Here is a 27,389-nt window from a genome sequence, read left to right on the forward strand (position 1 = left end):
AAGCCTGCGACCTGTAGAAGACCATAGGATATATAAAGTTGTGATTCGTTATTATTAAATTTTATCTGCAAAGTAGAATGGAGATAGAGGGAGGTGGAAGGCAACCAGTGCTGTCAAGGGTGATATTAACGTGTATCAGAGGAATGGGCATTGGAATTAAATTTTGGGTAATGGGTTCTCTAGGCCAGCCTTTCTCAACCTGTTTTCCATCATAATAAAAATGACATATGTCATTGTCATTTATCAATTCTATATGGTACATTAATGTGGACACAGTCAGGTTTTGGTAAAAACATCAGAGATTTATCAGGATTTAGAGCATAGAATGCCCTAGGAGCTTTTTCTTTTATTGCTTCTTACAAAAGGTTTTATAAGTATATGCCTAATGAAATTATAAATCTAAAATTGTGCCATTTTAATTGGCTAATGAATTAGAAAGAAATATGACTATTTTGTTTTTCTCAATAGTGAACTTTATTTTTCCAATAGGTCCTGATTTTTTCCTTTAGAGCTTTGCTCCATGGGTAATAGTAACAAGGCAATCGTGTATGTTTGTTTATGATTAACACCATATACTGGTTCATTGAATTCTCTCAACAATATTTTCATGTAGCTGCTGTTTTTCCTGTGTCACGTATTAGGTAACTAAAGCTTAGAGAAGTTAAATAATTTGCCCAGTATCACTCAGCTAAGAAATAGCTTGGACTCTTATCCATGCAGATAGGAATTAGGAACCATGCTCTTATTGTATACTGTGGTATACAATAACCGTACTTGAATTAGCAGAGAATCTAGGTGGATGGAGGTGAATGAATATCTAGATGGGTTGACAGTGAATTATTTAGGGGAACTGGGTAAGCCAGGCAAGAAAAGTTGGGGAGAAGATGGACTTTTAAAAAAAGGTTCCATACCTTTTCTGCTACTCGAATTAAAATAAACAGAAAGTACTTTTATAATGATGAAAGTGACAGAAATAAAAAGTCAGTCATAGAATTTCAAAATTATTAACATGTCATTATCAGCATTATTATAAATTTTACTCAGATTTAATCATAGGAACTCGTGTGTCTTAATTGGTCCAAGTGTTGACAGTGTCTTTTTCCTGTGCAGTGTTTGTGTACCTGTGCTTCTTCACTCACCCTTGCCTTCTTTCTTACTTAGGCTATATCAATAATTTTGGGTGGGAGGCTAGTGCAGCAGTAAGATCACTGCTCACTGCTGACCACAACAAAGATGAGACAGGACACAGGTATGCGCCCCTCCCCAGTGTCACTTAGGGAGACACATTAGGACAAGGCTAACAGGAATTTTCTCCATTTGTGTTTGGTTTTTTCTTTTTTAGATTTTATTTATTTATTTATCTATTTGACAGAGAGATAATGAGAGAGGGAACACAAGCAGGGAGAGTGGGAGAGGTAGAAGCAGGGTTTCCGCTGAGCAGGGAGCCTGACACAGGGCTCAATCCCAGGACCTGAGCCAAGGGATCATGACCTGAGCCAAGGGAGACGCTTAAGGATTGAGCCACCCAGGCACGCCTCTCCATTTGCTCTTTAATGTTATTCACAAACCCACATGCCTTAATAGTCGTAGCAGATAATTTTAAACGCCTCTTACCAGCTGACCCGGGCACACTAAAGTGTTCTCTAGTTCTTTGCGAACGACAGCTCCAGACCAAGAAGAGGGAGAAACGGATTCCAGGGTAAAGGAACAAAATGTGTAAAGATATGGAGGTGTGTAAAATACGTGGTGTATTCTAGGAAAGCAAAGCTTGTAGGGTGGAAACTTCCAATGCAAAGGATGGCAGGGGTTAGGAAGTGGTGGAGATTCGACTGGAAAGATAGTCTTCGAACTCCAGAGGGCCTTGAAGGGCCAGAGGGTCACTGACTCTATGACTTGAGGCAAACTGGATGAGCCTCAGTTTTCCGAACCTTAAAATGCAGACAACATTATCTTCTCCACGAGGTTGTATTAAATAAGTCATGTGCGTGAAGGACCCGGCATGGAGCTGCACACAGCGACTGTTGGCAGCAACTCGTCGCATTGTTACCCTCACTGCTCCCACAAAGTAAAGGAATACGGACTTCATCATGTAGTAGAAAGTCTCCAGGATCCTTCAGGAGAAATGCCCCATGCAGGATCCAAGCAGTTACCTTTAGTGAAGGGAGTGCTCTGGCAGCAGTGTGCCGGGATCGTTTGGAGAAAGACGGGATTGCGGGGCTCAATATACTGAATTATTTAATTTCAGTAAATGTTGCTTAGTAGATTACTTCTTAGGTCCTTAAATACGATTTTAAATATTTTTAATGCTGAGTAGACTTTTGTGGAGCCTAACTCATCTTTTTATTGCTTCCCAGGGACTACAGATATATAATCTTGACCATGTATTTTTCCTTTTGTCATCTTGCCTGATAACTGGCGTCGTGTGTCTATTGTCTCCACAACACTGCTACATTCTTTTCTTTTATTTTTTTTTAAGATTCTGTTTATTTATTTGACAGACAGAGATCACAAGTAGTCAGGGAGACGGGCAGAGAGGGGGGAAGCAGGCTCCCCGCTGAGAAAGGAGCCCAATGCAGGGCTTGATCCCAGGACCCTGAGATCATGACCTGAGCTGAAGGCAGAGGCTTAACCCACTGAGCCACCCAAGCGCCCTAGCACTGCTACATTCTTGTGCATTCTTCCTTGAAATACCATGTTTGGTATAATCTATGTTTACTAAAGTTTTCAAAGAGGATTTACCACGATTCTCAGACTTCTATTTACTTCTGCATCATGGGATTCACTTGGTCCTGAAAGAGTGTTCTGTAGGCTAAACAAGAAAGTATTTTCCCTGTAATACATCCTCTTACTAGTTTTTCAAAGCATCGTGGTATAGGGACCTACGTTCAAATATTGACTATTTCATTTACAACTTGTATGACTTTGGGCAAATCTAAGCCTCAGTTTCCCAGTCTATAAAATGGAGAGAATAGTACTTGCCCAAGGACACAAAAGTTACTAAGAGGATTAAATTATACTGCTCATAGAAAATACCTATATTTTAATTTCTTAAATATTAATATTTATTAAATATTAATATTAATAAAATTAATTTGATTTCTTTTCTGATTCCCTTAAGGTAAAACTTCCCCACCCAAGATATTTTCTATCATTTTTTTTCTTTCAGGCAGCAGACTGTCCCGGGAAGCTGTTCATCTTCCATTCCTCCTTGCCGACTGCAGAAGCACCAGGGAAGCTCAAAAACAGAGATGACAAAAAGCTGATTAATACAGACAAAGAGAAGGTATTTGTAAACAATGGCCCTTTGAAGTGCTCTGTGTCAGTTTTTAAAGGGGAGTAAAGAAAGAGTGAAGGTTTCCTTTGTGTAAGAAAGGGAGAGTAGCTAAATGTAATGCATAAATCCAGGACATTGTATATTATAGGAATATTTTGAATCATACATAATTAAAGAAAATTTATATTCTTAGAAAGGCTGATTTCTGAAATATTCCTAAAATAAAATAAGGCCTCAGACTTTTTTCATGTGTAATCCCTGTAAGAGACTATGTGATAAGACCATTATAGAAATGGGAGAAATGGGAGGAGATGCAGGAAGAAGATAAAGGTAGAAGGAAAATGTAGACTGCACCATATAACAACATCGCTGAGACAGGAAGTAGAGGTACCCAGTGCTCAGAGTGTGCTTTGCTCAAATCCTCTGAAGTATAGCCGTTGCTGGGGCATTCAGGTCAGTGGAAGGTTAAGACCATGATGTAGGCATACTAACCACATGACACCAGACAAGTTGCCCCATGTAGGTCTCTAAAGGTAAGACAGGAGTGTCCATCTCATTAGCATTGTTGGAGGATCAGATAACATTGCCTGCACACACGTTTCATACAGCAGGAGCCCAGCACACTGTGAGTGCTCAGTGAACGGCTGCTGCTCTAATGATGACCAGAATTCATTCCTTCAGGCCAATTCACTTAACTGGAAACAATTTCTCTTTCATTTTAAAAGAATTCAACAGAAATTAAAAATTGAAACCAAAAACATTTTGTGGTTTTCTTTTTCCCTTTGTGCATCTTTTTCTTCAGACACTTTTCCAGCCCCAAACCAATGTCTACGACTCTCTGGCCAAAGACTGTGTGGCTCACGGGTGCTGTGTGACCCTCTTCCTCTTTCCTAGCCAGTATGTGGATGTGGCCTCTTTGGGTCTCGTGCCTCAGCTCACCGGAGGAACCCTTTACAAATACAACAATTTCCAGGTAAAAACCAGCAACTTGTTCATCTCAGGTTTTCTACTGCTGTTTGACTTTAGGCGCTTCAATCATTGCTTAAGAAACCTATGCCCCCTTGTGGGCAACTGACAAATGTAAATGCTAGAACCAATGGAGATGATGTATATGTGATAAAGCAATTGCTTTCCCACTCCCTTAGTGTTTGATAACAGATTGAGCTCATTTATCCTCAGAGGTGAGTTTCAAAGTAAGCTTCCTTGATGGGGAAAAGTATATTCTTTATAAAATATTTAAGATACTGTTTTTAAAAGTGACTATGTATTTGTTTTAAATTGTTGGGATTTGGGGGATCAATTCATGATACCCCTCTCTTCCAAGCCTCAATTAAGAGACAGAGTCACGAGATAGTAAAAATGTGAGGAGCACACAGACTCAGGTCTGTGGGCAAGTGGGCTTGCTAATGCTTTACCTTTCGGTGTAACTTAATTAAAGCAAGGCCCAGGGTAGGCACAGTTACAAGCTTCCTTGTGGACAACTGTACCTTTAAACTTAACATATTGAGGGGCAAGAAATGTGTGCCTCCTACAGGCAGGCTGCCTCCCCAGAAAGAAAGTCCAAAATAGAGTAAGCTAGGCCTGCACAATTCCTTTACTCAGACTTACTAACCAGATAAGTCACCTGCTCTCACCTGAGAGGAAGGCGTTAGGGGAGTGCCTCTGACTTACATATCTGTACATGGCAACATGGAGTGCGAATGAGTGTTTCCCCACATAAATGACAAATGTTAATCATCTATTTTTATTTAGTATCAGTAAAATTATTTTTAATCACCTAGCTATATATTTATATTGTAAACTACTTAAGGGATTTGGTAAAACCAAAGATAGCAAATGAAGTAAAATTGAAAAAGCTTTAAGAATCCTTTCTAAGATGTCTGGATAAAGTGGGTTTTAATCAAGATTTTAAAAAATAAGAATTATTATTTTAAGTATTTTACTGCCATCTGGTGGACACTGATCCTACTTTATTTTTTAGATGCACATGGATAGCCAACAATTTTTGAATGATCTCAGAAATGATATTGAAAAGAAAATAGGATTCGATGCTATTATGAGGATTCGTACCAGCACAGGTAATTTTCAGTTATACTGTTTTTCAGGTCTATGCTGTGTGATTGTTTTCTCTTCAAAGTAATAACGGACCAGGAACAAAATTTCCCTTTTTCCTCATCATTAGGTTTCAGAGCCACTGATTTCTTTGGTGGAATTTTTATGAACAACACAACTGATGTAGAAATGGCGGCCATTGATTGTGACAAGGCAGTGACTGTGGAGTTCAAGCATGATGACAAACTTGCTGAAGACAGTGGAGCCTTAATCCAGGTGATTCAAAACATATTTCCTTTTTGGTGTTTTAGTTTATTACTGACAACAGTCAGTGGGGAGACTAAAATACCATCAACTGAGTCATCTCTCTGTAAAGAAATTCAGCTCTGTTTTTCCCAAAGCAAAAATCATTAGATTACAGCACTCAGTCGTGTAGTCTCTGCACCCTCATTTACGCATGCTATTTGTATGAAGTCACAATCATATGTCATGACATGAGAACCCAGCAAACTGTGACCAGTGTGGTAGGCATTAGCAACCTGGCTGCCAGCCATATTCAATTCTTTTAGGCTTTAGCACCCATTCATTCATTTGTTGCATTTCTACAATATGGTAGATACCATGTTAAGTGCATTATTATGTTACATGCAAATATAAATAGGATTTGGTTTTGTAGTAAATAAATTTACATAGACACCATGGAGGTCTTGAATTAAAATAAGAACAATTATATCTAATGGGCATAGTTTTCAGATACTAGCATCACCCTTAAAGAGTGGAGAGGGGTGGGGATGCCTGGGTGGCTCAGTCCATTAAGCAGCTGCCTTCTGCTCAGGTCTTGATCTCAGGGTCCTGGGATCGAGTCCCACATCGGGTTCCTTGCTCTGCAGGGAGCCTGCTTCTCCCTCTGCCTCTACCTGCCACTCTGCCTGCCTGTACACTCTCTATCTCTCTGACAAATAAATAAATAAAATCTTAAAAAAAAAAAAAAAAAGAATGGAGAGGGGTTGGCAGTAAGTTGAGGAAGAACTCTAATGTTTATTTTTTGATCACAGATATTTGAAAAAGTGTATACTTGTTTGCATTCTTGAAATGCGTGTATCATCAGTGTGAAACTTAAGTATATCATCAAAGTTAGCTGCATGTTTTTAAGGGAAGTGAAGCTTGAATAGGGCTATAATCATCAACATGAAAGTCTTGTTTCTGGACCTGAATCCCTGATACTGAAATCTGAGATATGTGAAAGTAGAATAGCAGTAGATGCAAATAGGTACTTATGTGTGAAAGCCCGGATAAAATTTAAAGATTTTTTATTTATTTATTTGAGAGAGAGAGACAGTGAGAGAGAGCATGAGCGAGGAGAAGGTCAGAGAGCGAAGCAGACTCCCCATGGAGCTGGGAGCCTGATGTGGGACTCGATCCCGGGACTCCAGGATCATGCCCTGAGCCGAAGGCAGTCGTCCAACCAACTGAGCCACCCAGGCGTCCCAAAGCCCGGATAAAATTTAAATTTAACCCAGTGGAGAGTTACATAGAAACCCAATGTATGAATTGTCATTATACCTCCCTTATTTGTTACTGTTCAGCCATTAACAATAATAAAAAAAGATCCATGGAAGAATTTAGAGGTCCCTGAGCTGTACACACTGTTCTTTAAGTGTAAATAAGATTAGGCTAGATTAGTGTAAATAAGATTAGGCTGGACATGTTGATCAGAAAAACATGTGTCCTTGATATTGCCTCTGCAGTGTGCTGTGCTTTACACGACCACTGGAGGTCAGAGAAGACTTCGGATTCATAATCTGAGCTTGAACTGCAGCTCCCAGTTGGCTGATCTCTATAAGAGCTGTGAGACAGATGCTCTTATCAACTTCTTCGCCAAATCAGGTAACACTCTGCTAATCCTGTAGCGCTGTGTGTCTTGCCTAGTAAGTCAGTCAAGACTTGTTGGTTAATTGAATTAGTAACTGACAACTACTGTGGTAGCACAGCCTTTTGGTGGGCAGATTCAGAATTTATAAAAGCAGAGTGCCAGGGACAATAGTCAGCATCTCTAATTCCAGATTAAGAATGAGATAACTCAATTCAGGCCTACTCTATACAGTTTTATTCAAAGTTTCTTTCGTGGGGTGGGGGTGGGCTCTGAGTTGAAATTTAGGAAGGTAATACTTAGATTGTCATTATGGTATGCGAGGATGTCCTCTAGCACCTGGGGATAATGGAAAGGGTCTCTCCCTAATGTTGGGCTGAACTTGCCTATCCATACCATGATAATTATGAAATGGGAGGGGCCAGAGTTGGAATTTTCTTTGGTTCCTTCTCCCCTCCACAACCTCCATTTGAGATTCTACACGGAGGTTTAGAGGAAAGAGTAATCCAGCCCATAGGAATTCAGAACACCAGAAGATGGCAAATTGGTCTTTCCTTTCTCTGTGTGTAGAGTCTGTTTATAATATTCTGTGGAAAAATCTGGACCAATTACCTGTCTTTTGTTAGAGGTAGGCCATTGTTTCTGTTGGGTATGTTGGCATACTTAGTAAAATGGAAAACGTTTAAAAATGACTGTAACATTTTAACACTCTTACTCCTTGCTGGGTGGTCTGAAGATAATAGCAGTTTGTTGTTTATTACTATTATCATTTGAAGGGATTGATTTTTGAGCTAAGGCTTTGATGCAATTTTCATTGTTTTGTGCAACTAGCATTTAAAGCAGTTCTTCACCAGCCCTTGAAGGTCATCCGGGAAATCCTGGTTAATCAGACTGCCCATATGTTGGCATGTTACCGAAAGAATTGCGCAAGTCCATCTGCAGCAAGCCAGGTGAGCCACCTACTCTAGTTAGATCCTAAAGCGTTACAAGTGATACTAAATGTGCATTCTTTCAGCATTTGGCTATGGAAGGCTCATGATGTTCCAATCACTTAGATGCTGTGCATAATAAGCTATACAACCAAGACTGAGAATGCCATTTGGGGAGGCTATGGTCTTTTTACAGCCGACATTAAAAAACTTAGTGGCGTTAAAAGATGCTTGAACCAAAAAAATGTGTGTGCACATTGGGTTGGCAGTCACTACATTATGTATAAATAACAGAATGTTATATGTAAGAAATGTCATAATATAAATGGGATTCTCTTTTGCTTATAAAGATGAGTATGTGGTTGAAAATTGTGTGTGCTTAAATATCTTTTCAGGCACATCAATAATCACAGTTGATAAGAGCACCAATGGCAAGAATGATTTCTTTATATTTTATAAACATAAATATAATTTCTAAATATTGGAATTCTTTATATTTAGAAGTTAATAGGTAAAAGGGATTTTGAAGGAAATGTTTCTGTGTATCATCTACTACGTTGAAAATTTTAGATCCTTTAAATAAATCTCATTTAGACTCTCTCGGGTAAAAGAAAAAGTAGAACCTCATGTTCACATTTATTTTTATATCTGTTCTCTTATTCACATTTTTCCCTATGTCAGTCAAAGCTAGATGCAACTTTTTGTAGTTTTGTGCTGAATATCTGAATATAGAATTTGGATTGAAAGGGAAAACAGCAACAGATGGGAAATTTTTCTAGTTAATTCATTGTCAAAAGTTAGTGGGTGCTGTGAGGATGTCTGAAACCTCACTCAGAAATAAGCCTTGGGTACCTGGGTGGTTCACTTGGTTGAACCTTTGCGCCTACCTTTGGCTCAAGTCATGACCTCAGGGTCCTAGGATCAAGCCCTGCATTGGACTCCCTGCTCAGCAGGGAGTTGGCTTCTCCCTCTCCCTCTGCCTCCCCACCCTGCACATACAATTGCTTGAGATTTCTGTCTCTCAAATAAATAAAATCTTTTTTTAAAAGCCTTTAGCAGCAGAGATAATGCGGATAAAATCAGGAGACCAAATTTCATAATCTGGGTAAAGGAAAATGAAATACAGTTATTAGCTTGGACTTTTCACAAAAATTCCTTTCTCTGCTGTTCTGATTAAATTAGCCACCAATTCTTCTGTCTCCTGTGTTGACAATCAGATAAGCAGCTCTTGAATCTCTGTGTAAGTGTATGTCCTCTTTATTAGCCAGAAGATGTGACACTTCAGTAACTGAATTCCAATATAAGTATGATTTCACAGTGTATTTGTTTAATTTCTACAAAGCCCATCAGGTGCACCTGGATCAAGTCCAACCACGAGCATTTTATACCCCAGTTTTACTGTTTGTTTTAAAGCTCTGGAAACATTATTCGGTCTCTGGAGTATCTCATATTTCAGAAGGAGGTTGAAGGAGAGCAGGTACAGTTAGTGTCCTCTCAGAAAGTTTATTTGCTAACGTTAAAGCAATTGGATTCAAAGACCTTAAGTTAAAAACAAATCTGTTGCCTATTTAAGGAAAGAAATCAAATCTGTTCATTCCTTCTGGTTTAAAAGTTAAAAGCTTTGGGACGCCTGGGTGGCTCAGTTGGTTGGGCAGCTGCCTTCGGCTCAGGTCATGATCCCGGCGTCCTGGGATCGAGTCCCGCATCGGGCTCCTTGCTCGGCGGGGAGCCTGCTTCTCCCTCTGCCTCTGCCTGCCTCTCTCTCTGCCTGTGCTCGCTCTCTCTCCCTCTCTCTCTGACAAATAAATAAATAAAATCTTTAAAAAAAAAAAGTTAAAAGCTTTGTCTCTACTACTAGATCATCTGGTTATGCAGTTTAATTATTTCTGGAGGAAAAACATGATGATGCCACATTTTCTCTGAAAAAGTTGATAGAGATTATTCCTGTTCTTATGATGAGATTTTACTTTCTCCATGAACACATTTCAAGTGTGCATTTCAACCATTGATGTGCTTTAAGAAATGACATAATTTAGATACCTTGTGATTATCCAGCATGGAGTGGGGAAAATGTAGGGTTCATAAGACTTAGTGACAGTAGTATATTAAAATACACCATTACTTAGACACATGAAATGGCTGAACCTGGGGTTGTCTTCAGAGAATATAACTTCAGATGTACTGCCCTCTCATCGTTCACTTTTTTTTTTTTAAGATTTTATTTATTTATTTGACAGAGATCACAAGTAGGCAGAGAGGCAGACAGAGACAGGGGGAAGCAGGCTCCCCACCAAGCAGAGAGCCTGATGCAGGGCTTGATCCCAGGACCCTGGGATCATGACCTGAGCTGAAGGCAGAGGCTTTAACCTACTAAGCAACCCAGGCACCCCTCATCGTTCACTTTTAAGAAACAATACCTATAATTCCTAAAGGAATTTCCTCTTTTACTGTAGAGCCCAAAGTTTCCTTGATCTAAGTAGGACTTAAGTTGCTGTATACTTGGACTATATGACACTGGACCTCAGAAGATCTGCTTTTACTGACTCCCAGGGCCAGGACTAGCTTGAAGCAAGCGAGGCATTTAGGATGCAAAATTTAAGGAGGCATCTATTGTGGAGGTCATATTTTGATGCTGGGTTAAGACCTAAAACTGCAAACAACATGAAAACAATTTGTTAAGGTTACATGAGCAAGGTAGATTTTTTTTTTATTGAATCTAGTAACTCACTCTTCCGAACTTAAATGCATTACATCGTATGGGAGTACAATGACTTCAAAAGGCAAGTCAAATGCCCTTAACTGCAAAGTAATTGTTTTTTTAAGTCATTGTCATTCTGTCATTTCAAAACTCAGAGAAAAATTCTCTAAATTCAATCAAACTGGACTCATGTGAATTTATACACCTTCCTCACCTGTACCTTTTATCCCCAAGAATGATTGTTACTCATGGAGGAGATCCAAGGATGTGGGGAAAGGTTTATAGGGTCCATCTGTTGCCACATTTTCTTCCCTACCACAAAAACATGGGCAAAGAATGTCTCCTTGGTTTTTTTCACCCTAACTCCATTTTTCTTCTTCATCGTCAGTTTTCTTCCTTATTTACCTCCTCTGTTTTCTTCTGTCTGCTGCCTCTCATCCAGTCTCCTCTGATTGGACTTTTAGTCTTGGAGGGTCATTAGAGGTCAGGAGGCTCACCCCTTGGTGGCTTTTAGGACAACATATTTCTAAACTGTCTTAATGTAACCTGATTAATGAGAAGCAACCAGTGAAATTACAAGATAATATTTGAAAAACTGGGTGTACATGCTTCAGTATGAGAATCTAAGAATATTCTTCATTCATAATTTGTAAGACTCCTAACTGGTAACTGGCCCAGAAACAGCATTAAGACCACATGGCTCTGGAATCGGATTATGATATGGTTCCTACCTCTTTTGATCATATTTTTCCTTGGTTGAAAAAGTAATGCAGTAGCATATGTTGTCAAATAAAAAGGTTTTATGCTAGAGGAAAAAAAGAAGAGTATTCTACTCTGATGAGGATACATGCATTTGACAGTCGTTGATTCTCTGAAAGGGGATTATAGAAGGAGAGAGGAAATAAAGCACAAAATAGAATTGTCCTGAAATATGTTTGCCTGAACCAGTTAGAAAACTGTCTTACACATTCTTTACTTAGTAGACCATGAGAAGAAACTTGCAATATGTAAGGATTTAAATGGAGGAATAAATCCTAAAGATCCTTGAGGGAAAGTTTCTTTTCAGTGTGGATTCTAATAAGCATATATTCTTTTTCCTCATTAAGTGGGAACACTAAGAAAGCAATCGTGAATTTGTAGACCAGATATCCAGAAGTGCTGCATTCTGTTGTTATTTGCAGCATGATAATACAATATGTTTTTGGAACTGTAGGAGTTTGATTTTGCCTGTTACCATTCGGTAGTGACTACCATTAGGTAGTGACACACCTAAATCCAGGAAGTATTTCCTTTTTTAGTTTATAGTGTCACAACCTCCTTATTATGTTTTATTGATTCATGTGTCTGCCATCTCTGATGGACTTTGGCATCTTGGGACATCGACCATCCCTTATTCCCCTGACCTATCATTGACACTTTGCACGGAACCCATGACACGGTGGCATTTAATACATGTTTGATGAGTTTTTGGCTAACTGTGTGAGTTTGAGGTACATGAAGCACGTAAAGGAAGAGATACCTCATGGGCAGTTGAAAAAGACACTCTTCTTGAACTCAAGAGGTAGAGATTGGTGACACAGATTAGGATCTTTTTAAAGATTAAAAATCTTGTGAAATATTTTATTTATTGATTTGACAAGTTAGTGAAAGAGGGAACACAAACAGGGGGAGTGCGAGAGAGAGAAGCCAGCCTCCCGCTGAGCAGGGAGGCTGATGTGGGGCTTGATCCCAGGATGCTGGGATCATGACCCGAACGAACCAAAGGCAGATGCTTAACAACTGAGCATCCCAGGTGCCCCAGGAAATCATTTATTAATAAACATTTGTAATACTGTGTGCTAGGTACCCTTATAAGTGCTTCACAGATTAATAATCATTTAATCCTCCTAACAATTTCATGATCATGCAGGAGATGGGCTGTTCCAGTTTTAAATGAGAAAATGTAGGACAAGAGAGAATGGTTTTCCCAGGGTCACACACCTGTTAAGAGGCAGAGACAGAATTGGGTTCTGCCGAAGCACCTAGAGAAACCTAACTGCCGTTGTTTGAATACCTCATGGGTGTCAATTTCTGTGCTCTGTGTGCTTGTGTGTGTTATCATTTAATCTTCACAATTACCTCAAAAACAAATGATGTTTTTGTCTTAGAGATAAAGCTTAGGGGTTCTTTCTCATAAAGGTCAAGCATATGAAACAAATGTCTTTCTCCTTTCAGCTTATTTTACCAGATTCCATGAAAGTATTACCAGTGTACATGAATTGTTTGTTAAAAAACTGTGTGCTGCTTAGCAGACCAGAGATCTCAACAGATGAGCGGGCGTACCAGAGACAGCTGGTCATGACCATGGGTGTGGCCGACTCTCAGCTTTTCTTCTACCCACAGCTTCTGCCAATAGTGAGTACAAGGCAGTGGTGGATTTTCTAGACGAGTCTGGAAGGGAATCTATTTTGTCCTTTTCCATATGTTCTATCTGGAACATTTCGTTCTTAAGAAATTTAAAGGCACCAATGACTTTAGAATGTGTCATGTGGGACCAAGAGCAGAGGCTCTTTAAGCAAGTATTTTGCATCAACAAGTGTTCAGTGTGGTGATGTTGATGGTGGGAGTTTGGGGTGTTCCTGTTCCAGGGAATTGCTCAGATAATTGCTTTTCTTTCCTCATGCCCAAATTGGCAGATTGAAGAGTCAGTAATCCAGTTGGAGCCAGCCAAACTTCAGTTGCTCAAGAAATCTACCTTATAGCATCAAAGGCAACTGATACATATGTGTATGGGATCTTATGTGCACACATGTATTTGTTTCTGTACAATGTATGAATGTCTAAAAGTCACCGCATTTAACTAGAATGGCTATGATTCGCCTTGACTAAATACAATCAAGGATTTACAAATCAGATATATTTGAGGCCGTCTACACTGTACAAGAGGCCAACTTCACTTGCCCTTGCCTTGGAGAATTTACTTTGCATGTATTTCATTTATTTGAAGTCAGTCCTTAATGTCTTGTATGCCCCCTGTGCTCTGCAACTAAGCTCTTTTCCCCTGAGACCTAACAAGTTCAAGTTACAATTGAGGGATAAAAGAGGGGAGGCTGGTGACTTATTTCTAGTCCCTATCTTGAAAGTCATACTCCGGCTCTCAGGAACAGTTCAGTCAGTATGAGAGTTAAATTAGGTTGGAAATTAAAAGCTATTAATACTTTCGATCACTATGAACACTAGAATTCTTATGAAATGATTGGTTTTCAGATAAAAATGAATTAGCAAGAATCTATATGCCAGACAAATTAGAACTCTAATGGATAAGAGCATCACCACTCCACTAAAATCCTCTTGCCAAGGTCAGCAGTGGCCAGCATGCTGCTGAATCCAAAGGGCAGTTCTTGGTCCTCCTCTTACCATCACCAGCATCTGACACAGTTTATTTCTCCCTCTGGAGCGCCTTCTTCACTTGACTCCTAGTTTCTCTGCTTCCCTGGCCACTTCTCCTACTGCCTTTGCTAGCTTATCCTCTTCTTCCTGTCAGAGTACCCCTGGGGCTCAGTCCTTGGGAAGCTTCTCTTGTCTATCTGCGCTCAACCCTGTCAAGGGCTTATCTCTCTTTTCAGATCCATTTATATACTGATTACCATGTTTGTATCTCCAGCCGGACCACTGTCCAGAGCTCTAGATGTGTCTATCCTGTAGCCTACTGAGCATCTCTCTGTGGATGTGTACTGGGCACCTTAAACCAAGCCCTGAGCTCCTCTCCACACCTGCTCTCCTACAATCTTCTCTATCCCCACTTACCTCTACTCTCCCTTGCCAGTTCTTTAGGCCAAGGCTTGTTCTCTTAACCATCACATCTCATCCACCAGTAAACATCCCAGCTCTCCTTTCCAAGAATATCTGGGTTCTGACCACTTTCTCTCCTCATCTGTCACAGCTCAGATTTGAGCATAATCATCTCTCCCGTGGACTATGGCAGAGCCCTCTTAACAACCCTTGAAGCTTGCACATTCGCCTCTCTGGTCTGTGTTCGGCATAAAAGTTAGAGTGGTCCTGTTAAAATTATGAGCTCCTGTCCCTACACTACTCAGAACACTCTAGGATTTCCCATTTTCGGAAACACCAAATTTTCTACTGCCTTGGCCCAGTGCCATCTATACTAACCTCTCTCCTTTTCTGTCTGACCTCGTCAACTTCCTCACTCTACTTCAGGCACCCTGGCCTCCTTGCTGATCCTGAAACATCTGAGACAGACTCTTGCCTTAGGATCTTTGCACCAACTATTCCCTCCATCCTGAATGCTCTTCCACAGATATCCCCATGGCCCTGTCTCTCATCTCTTTGGGCAAAATTACCTTCCCAACTAGCCTTCTTAGACTAGGCTATTTGAAGTTGTACTACCAGCACTGACATGCCCTATCCCACTTTCCTGCTGCTTTTCTTCATAGCACTGACACCATTTAAAATTCAATGTATTTTACTTATTTTATTTGTTGCCTCTTATTCCTTCCAAAAAATGATTAGTGTGCTTGAATAGTTACTGTCTAATGACTAGAAGAATGCCTGGCACATAGTAGCCATTCATTAAATATTCATTAGAAGGAAAAAACGGAGGAGGGAGGTGATAGGAAAAGGAGGAGAGAGGAAGAAGGGACAGGAAGGATGGCAAACTTACTAACTCTCCTGCCTTTGCCTGCACAGCACACATTAGATGTCAAAAGTACAACCCTACCCACCGCTATTCGTTGCTCTGAGTCCCGTCTTTCAGAAGAAGGAATATTCTTATTGGCTAATGGTCTCAACATGTTCTTATGGTTAGGAGTTAGTAGCCCACCAGAACTGATCCAAGGAATATTTAATGTGCCATCTTTTGCGCATATCAACACAGATATGGTGAGTATTTTTTTTCATTGTTTTTGTGGTAATGTACAAATTCGTAAATGTTTTGTGTTCATGTGCAACCACATATTACAAAGTAGAAAAAACGATAAAGGATATAGTTCTTTATAAGAAAGAGAATTTTATGTGTTAATGAATAACAATTAGCTGATATAAAGTTATTTGTATAAAGTATTATGAAACAACCAAAACATAGACTTTAAAAAGAGATTGCCCAGCACTTCCAAAGCATTTACTGTGTGTTAATCACTGTGCTCTAAATACTTTAAACACATCATCCCATTTAACTGTCACAACAAATCAATGAGACGGATATTATTGTCAACATTGTATAGATGAATCAATTGAGGTTTGGAGACAAGTTCTTTTGGGTAGTCAGTAGCAGAGATGGAAAGTGAATCCAGTTCTCATACTCTGTACTGCTCTTCCTGGTGTGGAACTGCATATTCAAAGGAATGCAGAAATCTTCCCTACATGTTCAGCTGTAGTCCAAGACTGTGTCAGATTAATGGGTTGCAAAGTAATAATCTTACGAAAACAGGTTATATACCCCTTTGTTATAAATAAGTTATATATTCTCCTCATTACAAAAGAGGTTGTGGATTTTATATAAAATGAATACAAATGACTTTATTTTTAAAGTACTTTAGGAAAAACCAGCAATTATCATTTGTTTAAAAATCAACATTAATTGCAAATTAATTATAGACCATTTTTGCATGAGCACCGTTACTATGATGGTTATTGTCTTACTCTGCTTGGTCGTGGATTTTGTATGAATGCACATGTAGAACTCAGCAGATAGTTTGTTCCCCAAGACCTCACTTGTATGATGGTAAGATGAATTCCCCAATTTCTGTTATGAAGGTAGAGACATAATATCTTGGAAGAAGGGATAGGGTCAAAATTCCAGCCTAGGTAGGTGGTCAGTTTAGAGAGATGCATATCCATTATGAATGTTAAGAAAATATTTTTAAAAGAATTAAAGGTGTCCATATCCCATTAAGAAAATAGTTTTAAGATGAAGATTCAGAAATAGCAAGATGTTTGCACAGGTTAAAATTACGGAATGATTAGAAAATTACAATTAAAAATAAAAAAATAGAAATAAAATTTAAAAATTAGAATTAATTTTTTAAAAATAAAAAATGAAAATTCAGTAGGGAAAGAGCTATGAATCTCAAGAATGTTTATATAAAATTTAAGGAAGCCTCCTCATCTGTCACAGTGTATTGTTGGAGTAAATGTTAAATGCATATTTGCTGAATCGAATGTTACATATGAAATCACCACAAAGGAGCAGATTGGTAGGTTTGTGCTTATATCATGTGCTTCCTCTAAGCCTTCTTCAAAAAAGATAAAGAAAAAACCAAATGTCACTTTCATTTTAGAGACAGTTGGCACTTCAAAACATGTATGTGAAGTGTATATGTTATTTGTTACAGAAAAAGATCTGTCTTAGTGTCAAAAAATACCCACCAAAAATGTGAATATAAATAATGAATTTTCTGCCTTTTTTTTTCCCCAAAACTTCTGTGAAAAATATTGGCCCTAATCTTTTCCTGAGACTTGTGACTGTGTAGTAAAATACTCTACCTCGCCTTTTCAGTAGCAAAGTCACAGATGATGTATTAGCTCTTGATACTTTTTTTTTTTTTTGAGAAGTAATCATAAGCATTTTACTCTTGTCTTATTGGAAGAAGTGAAGTCCAGATCCTTCATGTCCCCCAGAGGCCAGGGGCAGTGGGATGGTTATCTCTTATAAACCATTAGCTGAATTTCAAGGGTATCTCAGGGGACATATTCCTCTTGAGAAATCAGCATTTGATGGTTTGTCTTAATTTTGAAACAGTGGTATTTGGATGGCATTTTCTATATATGGTAACGATTCATGGTCCTGCAGTGGATCCACTGAAGGAATAAAGTTCATCTTTTCTCCCATGACAAAGCCCTGAAGTAGCCATCTTACAAAGGGATTAAACATCATGGTGGATGATCCAAAGATCCAAAGATATCCTTTGCATATACCTGTTGTGTCATTTCCGTGGTGTACATGTATCAAATTCTAGAGAAGGAAGTTTATTTTCAATAGAGAGTTAGTTGGTGGAAATGTATCCCAATAAGAATGAATAATTTTTAGTGCATTTTTTTCATGTTTTTTGTTTTTAGGTAAACGAACTAAGCCAATAATCAAATATATGGTGTAGAAGGGTGTTTTCTAACTTCAACATGCTAATAATTTCATTGCTGCTTCTGTCTAAATGCTGTCAATTACATTGAAACTTTAACTTTGGTTTTCTTAAATTTAGACAACACTGCCTGAAATTGGAAACCCATACTCTCAAACACTCAGAATGATAATCAGTATTATCCAACAAAAGAGGCCATATTCAATGAAGGTAAGAATGAGATTTTTTTTCCCCTTTCTTAAAGTGTTTATTTGTATTTCATTACAGACTTTGTAAATGCATGTCCTATATTTTTATAACATGATCTTTGGTAGAAAACTCACACTAATCTCTAATATATCTACCTATTCAACAGATGCAAACATTTTAAAAATAATAATAATAAGTAAATAGGTATCACCACAGGTTGCCCATGGGTTATTTTATTATTAACTTAGTAATCCAGAACTTCTTTATGGCTTAGTAACAGTTGATATCATTAACAGTCTATGAAATGACTGCCTTCGGGGCTTAAAATTACTTAGTTATATAGAACTATCATTCAGAACACCTTTAAAATTTTATTTTTACGACTTTAGATTTGTGATCTCTGAGAAGTTTGTTATCCTAGCCCTTCTAAGCCCTTCAAGCCTTTAAGTTTAATAAAAGAATATAAACTGTCTGTAACTCGGGAAGATTATGCTTTGTTACTGAGTCCCAGCTACTCACCTATCTTCCTTCTCAAGCTCAAGGTGAGAGTCTCCTAGAGTTTGAGATGTACAAATGGTGATGATTTATTACTGTACTACTCCCTGCAGTGGTATAGGACACTCACCTGGAGGCAGGCCTCTGCAATAGCAGGGACTTAGGGGTCATTTTTCCCTGAAATATACACGATATTAATGGAAATCAACATCCTTAGCCATGAAAGATATTCATGCCTGCACACATCAACTTTAGGCAGTACTGAGGTAAACAGAATTAATGCAGAGCTTTGTAATCTCGAGGATGACTGGGTGAACACAGAACATTTCTACAACTGTTCTCATACCATATGGCATCTACTTGGCTTCAATTTTAGGGTAGGACCTAGAGATGGCAGAGAAGGCTCACAGTAAAAACATTTTTCATAGGACACTCTCTAAAGGCCTTGGAGGCATGTAATTAAATCTATGGTTTCATGAAACAAAAAATGAGAACCAGTGGTATTGAGTGCAGAGCAGTGATGATCCATCGACCTTCATCCCGGCTGCGGGAGCGGCATCCCCACCACCTGCCCCGTTGCAGAGAACAGGCTAAACGTGGAGACCATCCTTGTGCTCAGGAGCCTCTCCTTCCAGGGAAAATAAAACCTATCTCTCTGCTTTCTCCCACCTGCTCTAATAGTGCATGTTAGCTTTAATAAGTCATGTTGGCTTTAATTATAAAAATATCTGGGATAAGCTCTGGACACATGTAAATAAGATACAAGCAGTTCCATGTTAAATAATTTTGGCTTGACTACTTAAATCAAATTTTCTTATGTGCCACTTGCAAATGTATCTGTTGTTAATAAGACTTCTTTGGCCTTTTCAGGGTACTATCTGTATTACAAATTTGAAAATTTAAAATCTGTAGTGGTTAGAGTTGAAAGGAGTCTAGAAGACACCTGGTCGAACTGCTGCCTTTCAGCATGCTCCAGCACCAACTAACAGATGTGGAAGTTTCTGGGTTTCTGTCTCACAGCTGGATCAGGACAGATGAAGTCTAGCCCCCGGTGCTTAGTCCAATGCACGTAGCTTTATACCTTTGGTCCTCACTTTTGGAAAATAGACCACACAAAGGAAATAAAAACACATTTATAGAGTCTTTAGATCTTTTTTAAAGAGTCAAGATTGAAGAGGAGAATTAAAAAACTGGAATGAAAGGGTCAAGAACAGCAAAATCAAATCCAGAAGGCCCTGCTGCCTTCTGGGGTATGCTCATTAGCTTTTTAAACAATCCTCTTATCATGCCTGCATGGTCTTGCATTTGTGGGGGACAAAAAGAAAGATTGGTATCACAGGATATCTGGGAAGACTACCGAAATCAGACGTCTCACTGATAAATTCTAGTCCTGCCCTGCTCCAAGTTCTCTGTGTTCCCAGTGTTTGCCATTCTCTTCTTCCCTGTGTGTTTTCTAGATTAGTCCCTTCCCATTGGCTCCTTTCAGGTTATAAGCCGTTCGAATCTACCTTTATTGAAGCTCCTGATTCTCCAAGATTCTGCTTCCCTTTTCTTTGATTTCATTCTACAAACTTGGATTAAGTACTAGCAAGGTACCGGGCATTTTATCACCATGCTTCTTGAAAAAGCTATCTGTTAACTGCATATATTCCCTTATTCCCATGTCTCCAGCTATCTGAAATGGCCAAACAGCTAAAGAAATTGATTCTCAATCCCTTTACAACAATTGCAAAATTGAATATTACCTTTTCCTCAAATTTTCTCTTCTGTCAGTTTTCAAAATGTCATATTCTCATGATGCTTCTTTCTCAACTGACCTTTTTCTTTAGATTCTTTTCGTTTATCTGCCCCTTAAGAAGAGTTGGCGTTCCCCTGAGTTGTGTCTGCTGCTCTCTTCTCATTCAGGTCGTTCTTTGGGGTGGTCCTAATCACTCTCATTATTTAATACTGTTTCATATGAGGCAGGCCATGAGAAATGAGAATGGCTCTTGAAGTGCTATGATTCTTTAAGGTGCCTGGTACCGTGACCTAATCAATATAAACTGGGACTACCCGAGATAGTTGGTTCTTTCATGAAGAGGGTACACATGAGGCTGGGAGGGACACCAGCAATGATCATTTTAATATTCCCTTCCCACTCTACAAGGCTATTTCCCTCCCTATAGCATGGTAAAGGAAGGGGGCTGATAAAATATGGATTCCCCAGTGTATCCCAGTATTTTTTCCTCTTAGTTGTATGGTTACTCCTTAAGAAGATCACCAGCATGTCAAGACAACTAAGATGGCTTGCCACCACTTCCATGAATCCACTTCCTGAGACCTTCCACCATACTTTCTGTGTCATTCTGGAACTAGTAGTGGGAGGTTCAACTTTGTCTATAGAAACTCAAATGGTAGAGCCAGAATTTTTTTTTTTTTAAGAATTTATTGATTTATTTGAGAGACAGAAACAGCATGAGCAGAGGGAAGGGTAGAAGGGGAGGCAGAAGCAGACTCCCTGCTGAGGAGGGGAGCCTAATGTGGGGCTCCATCCCAGGACCCCAAGATCATGACTTGAGTTGAAGTCAGATGTTTAAGCAACAGAACCACCCAGGTGTCCTGAATCAGGGTATTTGTTTTTTTACCTTAAAGCTAAGTTTCTCCCTAAGGTGAAATTCATTTCCTATTCTATTTCCACCTCAGATCATAGCCAGACACCCTTCATCGAAGGAGGTTTTACAGTGATCACCGTTGGAAAATAAATAACCCAAGTGAATGGCAGCAACAGCATATGTATAATATAGACTTCCTCCCATTAATTCCCATAGACAAATTAAATTCTAAAGAAATTAGAGTCTCAAATCCTTCCCTTTACAATGTCTCATTCTGCCCAGTGTCAGCCTGGGCTCTTTCACTGAGGCCAGACCCACATTGCTCTTGCCTGTCAGGGACAGTCATAACCAGTAAAAAGAAAATGGCCTTGGCTTCAGGCTCACCAGGATGCAAGTTTTAATCTCCTTTGGAGAAGTTTCTGTTGAAGGTTAGTTGTGCTTCCCTGTGTTGGGATGGAGGTGCGCCCATCCACGCTGCTGTTCCAGTGCGGCGTCCCCATGCCTGGCAATGACACCTGAAAGCCAAGACACCACACCTGTCTGTACCCACATAAGTTCGCTGAGCTGTAGTGGGCAGCAGCTGTTGTATTTTTATCAGGCCAGGGGTGGTTTAAAGCTTATCAGCCTAGGGGCCAGGCCAAAATAGCATAAAGGAAAGAAAGCAAATTGTGTTGACAGTATCATTCTACTTGATAACTAAAGCAAAACTAGGGAGGGCCAGTCCCTCCTGGACGAAATGCAATGTACCTTCCTCCCTGCAGCCGGTAACTGCAGACCTTTCTGGTGGTTTCACTAGGTGAGAGGAAGTGAGGGGAATGCCATGAAGCAGGCAGGGAGAACTTGTTTTGTGCATATGTAATTCTGCATTTCTTAGTAGTCATGTTAGAAATGTAGAAGAGTCATTTTAGTAATCTATTATTAACCCAGTGTAACCAAAATAGCATTTCCATATGGATATGCAGTTAGTGAGTTTTACGTTTTCTTTTTCTCAAAATCTTAGAAATCCATTGTGTTAATTTTACATTTACAACACAACCCAATTAAGACTAGCCATGTTTCAAGTGATTGATAATCACGTGTTGCTGGTGGCTACAGTACTGGCCTGCACACCCCAGATCATTGTTATGTGCAGGGAACAAGGGTCCCTTGTGCAGTCCACCTCTGTAGTGCCTCTCAATTGTTTCTTCCTTTTTCTTCCTTTTTTTTTTCAGTAGGTTCCATGCCTAATGTGGGGCTTGAACTCAGGACACTATCAAGGGTCACATTCTCTACCCATGTAGCACCTCTCAAATCTCTTCCCTTTCCATCTTCACTGCCCTGTAGTTCAAATCCCGATTGCCTCCCACCTCAATGCCTCCAACTGCTCCTGATGAGTTTCCCTCATCTCATAGTGCTACCAGTTAACTCATTCTGTCCTGAAGCACTTTCACTAGATCACAATTCCTACAAAAGCCCAGACTCATTTAGGTAGTTTTCCCTAACCTTGAGGTGGTTTGTCCCTAACTTTTCGCTGACTTTAAGACTATTAATTCATGGGGCACCTGGGTGGCTCAGTGGGTTAAGGCCTCTGCCTTCAGCTCAGGTCATGATCTCAGGTTCCTGGGATGGAGCCCCGCATCAGGCTCTCTGCTCAGCAGAGAGCCTGCTTCCTCTCTCTGCCTGCCTCTCTGACTAGGTGTGACCCCCCCACCCCGGCCAATAAATAAAAATCTTTAAAAAAAAAAAAAAACTATTAATTCATTTTGCTAGCCATGTCTGTCTTTGGTACATGGTGCATGGCACCCCATTATGGAATGCCCTCTAAGCCCATCCCACCCCCATCCTTAAAGAAATCCTACATTATCCTTTAAGGCTCAAGTGATCATTATTACCACTGTGAAGCCTTTCCCATGGTGCTTTGCTTATGTTTCATCGTTGCCACTTAATGTTGTATGTCTTGGGTTTTTATGGTTTTGGGGTCAGTGCCTCCCTCCACTCTGGATAATGGGCACTTCCCCATCATCCTCCAAGGCCTCACACACAATGTACATTAAATAATTTTGGTGAAATATAGGCATATAAAATTAAGCCACATTCAGAGAATGTTTATAACCACCGGCCTTATTATTTTTTTCCTAGCTGACAATAGTAAAGCAGCGGGAGCAGCCAGAAATGGTTTTCCGACAGTTCCTGGTAGAAGACAAAGGACTTTATGGAGGATCATCTTACGTGGATTTCCTTTGTTGTGTTCACAAAGAGATCTGCCAGCTGCTTAATTAATTGAATCTTCTCTATTGTTGATGTTGCATTTCTAAGGAGATAATCTCCTTCTTGGTGCCTAATTCTCCAGATGATAACAGGCTAGTTTTGATTTCTTGCTCATTTTCAAAATAGCTTTCCAGGACGACATTTAGGACTTAAGCTTTGGTGCTCAGGTATAAAGTCAATGAAGGTACAATTGTACCTTTATAAAGGGAACAGTCTATTTCTGATTGCACAATTTCTAAATGTTAAAAGTGATACAGTTTGCATTTCATGAAAGGCTTAGTTTACAGAACTGTAAACATTCTCAATTTTCTTTCTTTGTGCTACACATATAAATTATTTTTCAAAATGTATAGATTTGAGGTAAAAAGTTGTCTTGGCTCTCCCATTTGCAGTGAGGGAAAAAATACAATTTTTACATTATACTTAATTTTTTTAAACCATGTAACACCCATTGAACATGTTTTTCAACTTAAGGTTTGCATAGCAGACTTTTAATAACCTTGGAATCTATTTGGTAGAACAATTTGTGTTCTACTTTTTTTTTCATAATTATATGTTGTGTATGTTAAAACTGTTTTCCAGTTGTTGTCTATAAAACTGTCTTTATCTATATTCTTAATGGTTCTCTGTACAATTTTGAGGGTTTCTACCTGTATATAATGGATATTAACCGGTACCAATAAATCACTTCATATGCTCTTACTCAACAGGTAGAAATTTTTTTAGGTATTTTGAGATTTTAAAAAGAAATAAGGGTGGTATTCATGTCTTGGAAAAAAGTTGTTTAAATGGCTTACTAAGAAAAAATTTGGAAAACTAAAATTTTTTTTTTTGAGGGTTGGGAAGTGTTAGGTGAATAAATCAACCTAAGAAATATCAGAGACAGTGTACTTGAGAAATGCATTTTTAAAAATTCTCTGATATGTCCTTGTGGGCAGATTAATAGAAATGGCCTATATGAGACCATTATTAATGAATATATATAAACCTAGGAGAGTGGTTTTGAGTGGTCCGACACAGGCGTCTGAACTGTATCTGCCCTGTTCAACTTTGGTATCAGTGATATGAATAAATAAGAGAAGTTAAGTATATTGAGTACCTACAATGTCCTAAGAACCGCACTGGGTGTTTTGCAAACATTTATTCCTCATGGTAACTCCAATTTTATTACCAGCCCCATTCACAGGTGAAGAAATAGACTTGAAGTGATTAAATCAGGACCTGTCTACGATTACGCAGCTAATAAGGTTTATTCATAAATTAATAGATGTCATGAAATTGAGTAGAACAACAAATACACTAACAAGATTAAACTCTATTCCCATGTTAGACAACTGGCATGATGTTTCAGATTGACTTGGATGAGTTTAAGAAGAAATGTATAATCCTGAACCAGTGTCCAAAAAAAATGCACATGCAGATGCTCCTTGGAAACAACAGTACTTAAAAAAGAACTGAGGGAGTTTGTCAGCATGAATCTACAGTGGGAGAAAAGCAGATGTAATCAAGTTACTCTCTTACAGGGATAGGCTGTCAGATGAGTATAGCAATGGCCCTCCTCTGAGATGAGACCAGACCACACCTACGTAAGTGTTCAGTTCAAGGTACCATGCTCTGTGTAAACTAGAAGGCCAGAGCAGCACATTCCTTTATTCACTTGAAGTTAGTCTAAGGATTGTTCTGTATTTGCCTACAGTAGAAAAACAGAACCAATACAAAGAAGTGACAAGGTACAGCTCAGTTGAAAGAAGAACCTTCTAAGTAATTAGGTGCTCAAAGAATGTGCCGTTCTATAAAGTAGTATGTTCTAACTTAAATATCACACTTCTTCTATATGCCAAGCACTCTGCCCTTTACTGGAGAGACAAACAGTGAGCAGCACAAACAAAACCCCTGCCATCTTGACAATTAAAGCGGTTTTCATAAATCGTGTAACATGCCATTACATTTTATTTTTGTATATATAAATTTTATATGTATACATTTATATATATTTATGTATTATATATACATTTATATATTTTTATATATATATAATTTATATAACATTATATTATATATATATGATATATAGATCCCTGATATATCTATATGTCAGGGATATGTGATCTAGTCTAGCTAGGGGACAAGGTCTAGTCCATAAAGATTTCCAATTAATTATACTGAAGCTGAGACCTGAAAGAATTAGTAGACATGAGCCAGGTAATTGAGAGAATTCGCAAGGTAGCTTTAAACTATGCAAGTGAGATATACTACAGCACCTAAAAATATGGGCCTGAGGCTCAGGAGAGAGCTCTGGGCTGGAAATTTGCAAGTCATCTACATACAGAGAAAAAGAAATAGTACAAAATAGATGAAAAAACCCAGGGCAATTGTGTAGTGAGAGGACAGCAAATCCCTGAGACAGATAATGAAGTGGAAACCTGAGGAGACTGGGAGAAGGGCCAGAGAGGTTAAGAAGGAAAACCTGGCAATAGGACATCATAAAACCAAGGTAAGAGGGGGGCATGGAAAGAGTGGGCAGCCAAGTTACAGCCTTTCCCTTTGGGAAAAGGAAGTTAAAGACTAAAAGGTATGTTGGAATTAGTAAAAAGGTCATGGGTGAGTTTAATGACAACACTTTTACAGGCTCAATGAACTTGAATGCTAGATTGGAATAAGTTGAGCAACAGGAGTCAGAGGGGAGGCAGCTCAAGAAGGGGATCAGAGAGTCACAGAGGAAGGACAGGATTTATTTTAAGACTGTCAGGGATTTGACATTTAAACGCTGATGGAAAGAAGCCAGTATTATATTGGAAAAATAAATAGTAGCAGTACTGTTACATCAACTCCAAAAAAAAAAAAATGTTGAAGACTGGACAGAGAAAAAATATTTGGAAGAGTAAGATTCTTGGAAGACAGAAGGTAATATAATGCGGAGTACAAATGGAGATTAGCTTTCAATGGGAAAAGAAATCCAATACATAATGGAAATGCTCCAATGAATCCTGAAGGACCACTTTCCACCAAAAATGGTGAGTGCTATTCCATGGTGTTTGGAAATAGTACATTCCCTTTCCTAAACCATGAGAACAGTAGATCCTCACGGGCTATGGAACCACTGAGATGGATTTCTGTACCAGCTCCATGTGAAATGGAACTTCGGGGCAAGTTAGAAACCTTTCTGTGCCTTGGTTTCCTACTCATTTGTTTGAAATATTAGGTTAATAAGTGTAAAGGGCTTAGACTAGTCCCTGACACATAGTGCTATTTAAGTGTTCATTCCTGTTATTTTATTGTTTTTTTTTTATTAAACATGCTAAAGATCATGAAAACTAGGACTAATCTGGCTCCTAGTTGTATTTGCTTTTATGCCATGAGTATCTTAACCAATAGCCTCAAAACCAAGCTATCTTTCAATGCTATAGAAATGTCCAATTAAAAGATGGTTTCAGATATTCAAATAAATATATCAATATGAGGAAACTATAGCCTAAACTACTTTAAAGTGTTAAAAAACAAAACTCCAGTAAAATATAAGCCAAAGACAAGAATTTATATTTTGCATTTGGAGGAGCCATTATGAAGAAGTAAGTATTTACTCAAAAGAATACACATCTTTGAGGAAGTTACTAAATGGCTCTACCTTCACTTCTACAAATCTAACCTAATGACAGGAGACTGAGAATAATTAGGAATGGTATGTTACTTTTTTTTTTTTTTAATGTTCAGTCAGATGGGAACATGCTTCTTAATAAAACAGTAAGAGTAAGGACCAAATTTTCAGATCATGTTTTGGAATATGGAAAGATACATGAAATTGAACCTCGGCTCCACTAGGAGGCATTATACTCTAAAGTGTCTGAAACCTTTCAGAATGGTTGGTCAATCTTTCAGAAAAGGCAATTCTCTGGGGAGAACTGACTTTGTAAATTTTAACTGCTGAAAACACAGGTGTAATCCTGACTAAACTGGGTAAAAAGAAAAACAAT

General features: G+C 38.8%; 1 protein-coding gene across 3 annotated transcripts in view; it reads left to right on the forward strand.

Annotated features, from left to right (window-relative positions):
• The window catches only part of SEC24D (SEC24 homolog D, COPII coat complex component), a 102,232-nt gene extending 78,112 nt beyond the window's left edge, over window positions 1–24,120 (forward strand). For all 3 annotated transcript variants that reach the window (XM_044224117.1, XM_044224118.1, XM_044224119.1), the window contains exons 14-23: window positions 3,167–3,283; window positions 4,077–4,247; window positions 5,256–5,352; window positions 5,457–5,602; window positions 7,075–7,213; window positions 8,028–8,146; window positions 13,038–13,217; window positions 15,510–15,701; window positions 18,017–18,106; window positions 23,290–24,120. In XM_044224117.1, coding sequence (XP_044080052.1) covers window positions 3,167–3,283; window positions 4,077–4,247; window positions 5,256–5,352; window positions 5,457–5,602; window positions 7,075–7,213; window positions 8,028–8,146; window positions 13,038–13,217; window positions 15,510–15,701; window positions 18,017–18,106; window positions 23,290–23,430 — 1,392 coding nt within the window. In that variant the 3' untranslated portion in view covers window positions 23,431–24,120. The remainder of the gene's footprint in view (window positions 1–3,166; window positions 3,284–4,076; window positions 4,248–5,255; window positions 5,353–5,456; window positions 5,603–7,074; window positions 7,214–8,027; window positions 8,147–13,037; window positions 13,218–15,509; window positions 15,702–18,016; window positions 18,107–23,289) is intronic.
• The last annotated feature ends 3,269 nt before the right edge of the window (window positions 24,121–27,389 follow it).

This window comes from Neovison vison, chromosome 11 (assembly GCF_020171115.1).
Source record: "Neovison vison isolate M4711 chromosome 11, ASM_NN_V1, whole genome shotgun sequence".
NCBI lineage: Eukaryota > Metazoa > Chordata > Mammalia > Carnivora > Mustelidae > Neogale > Neogale vison.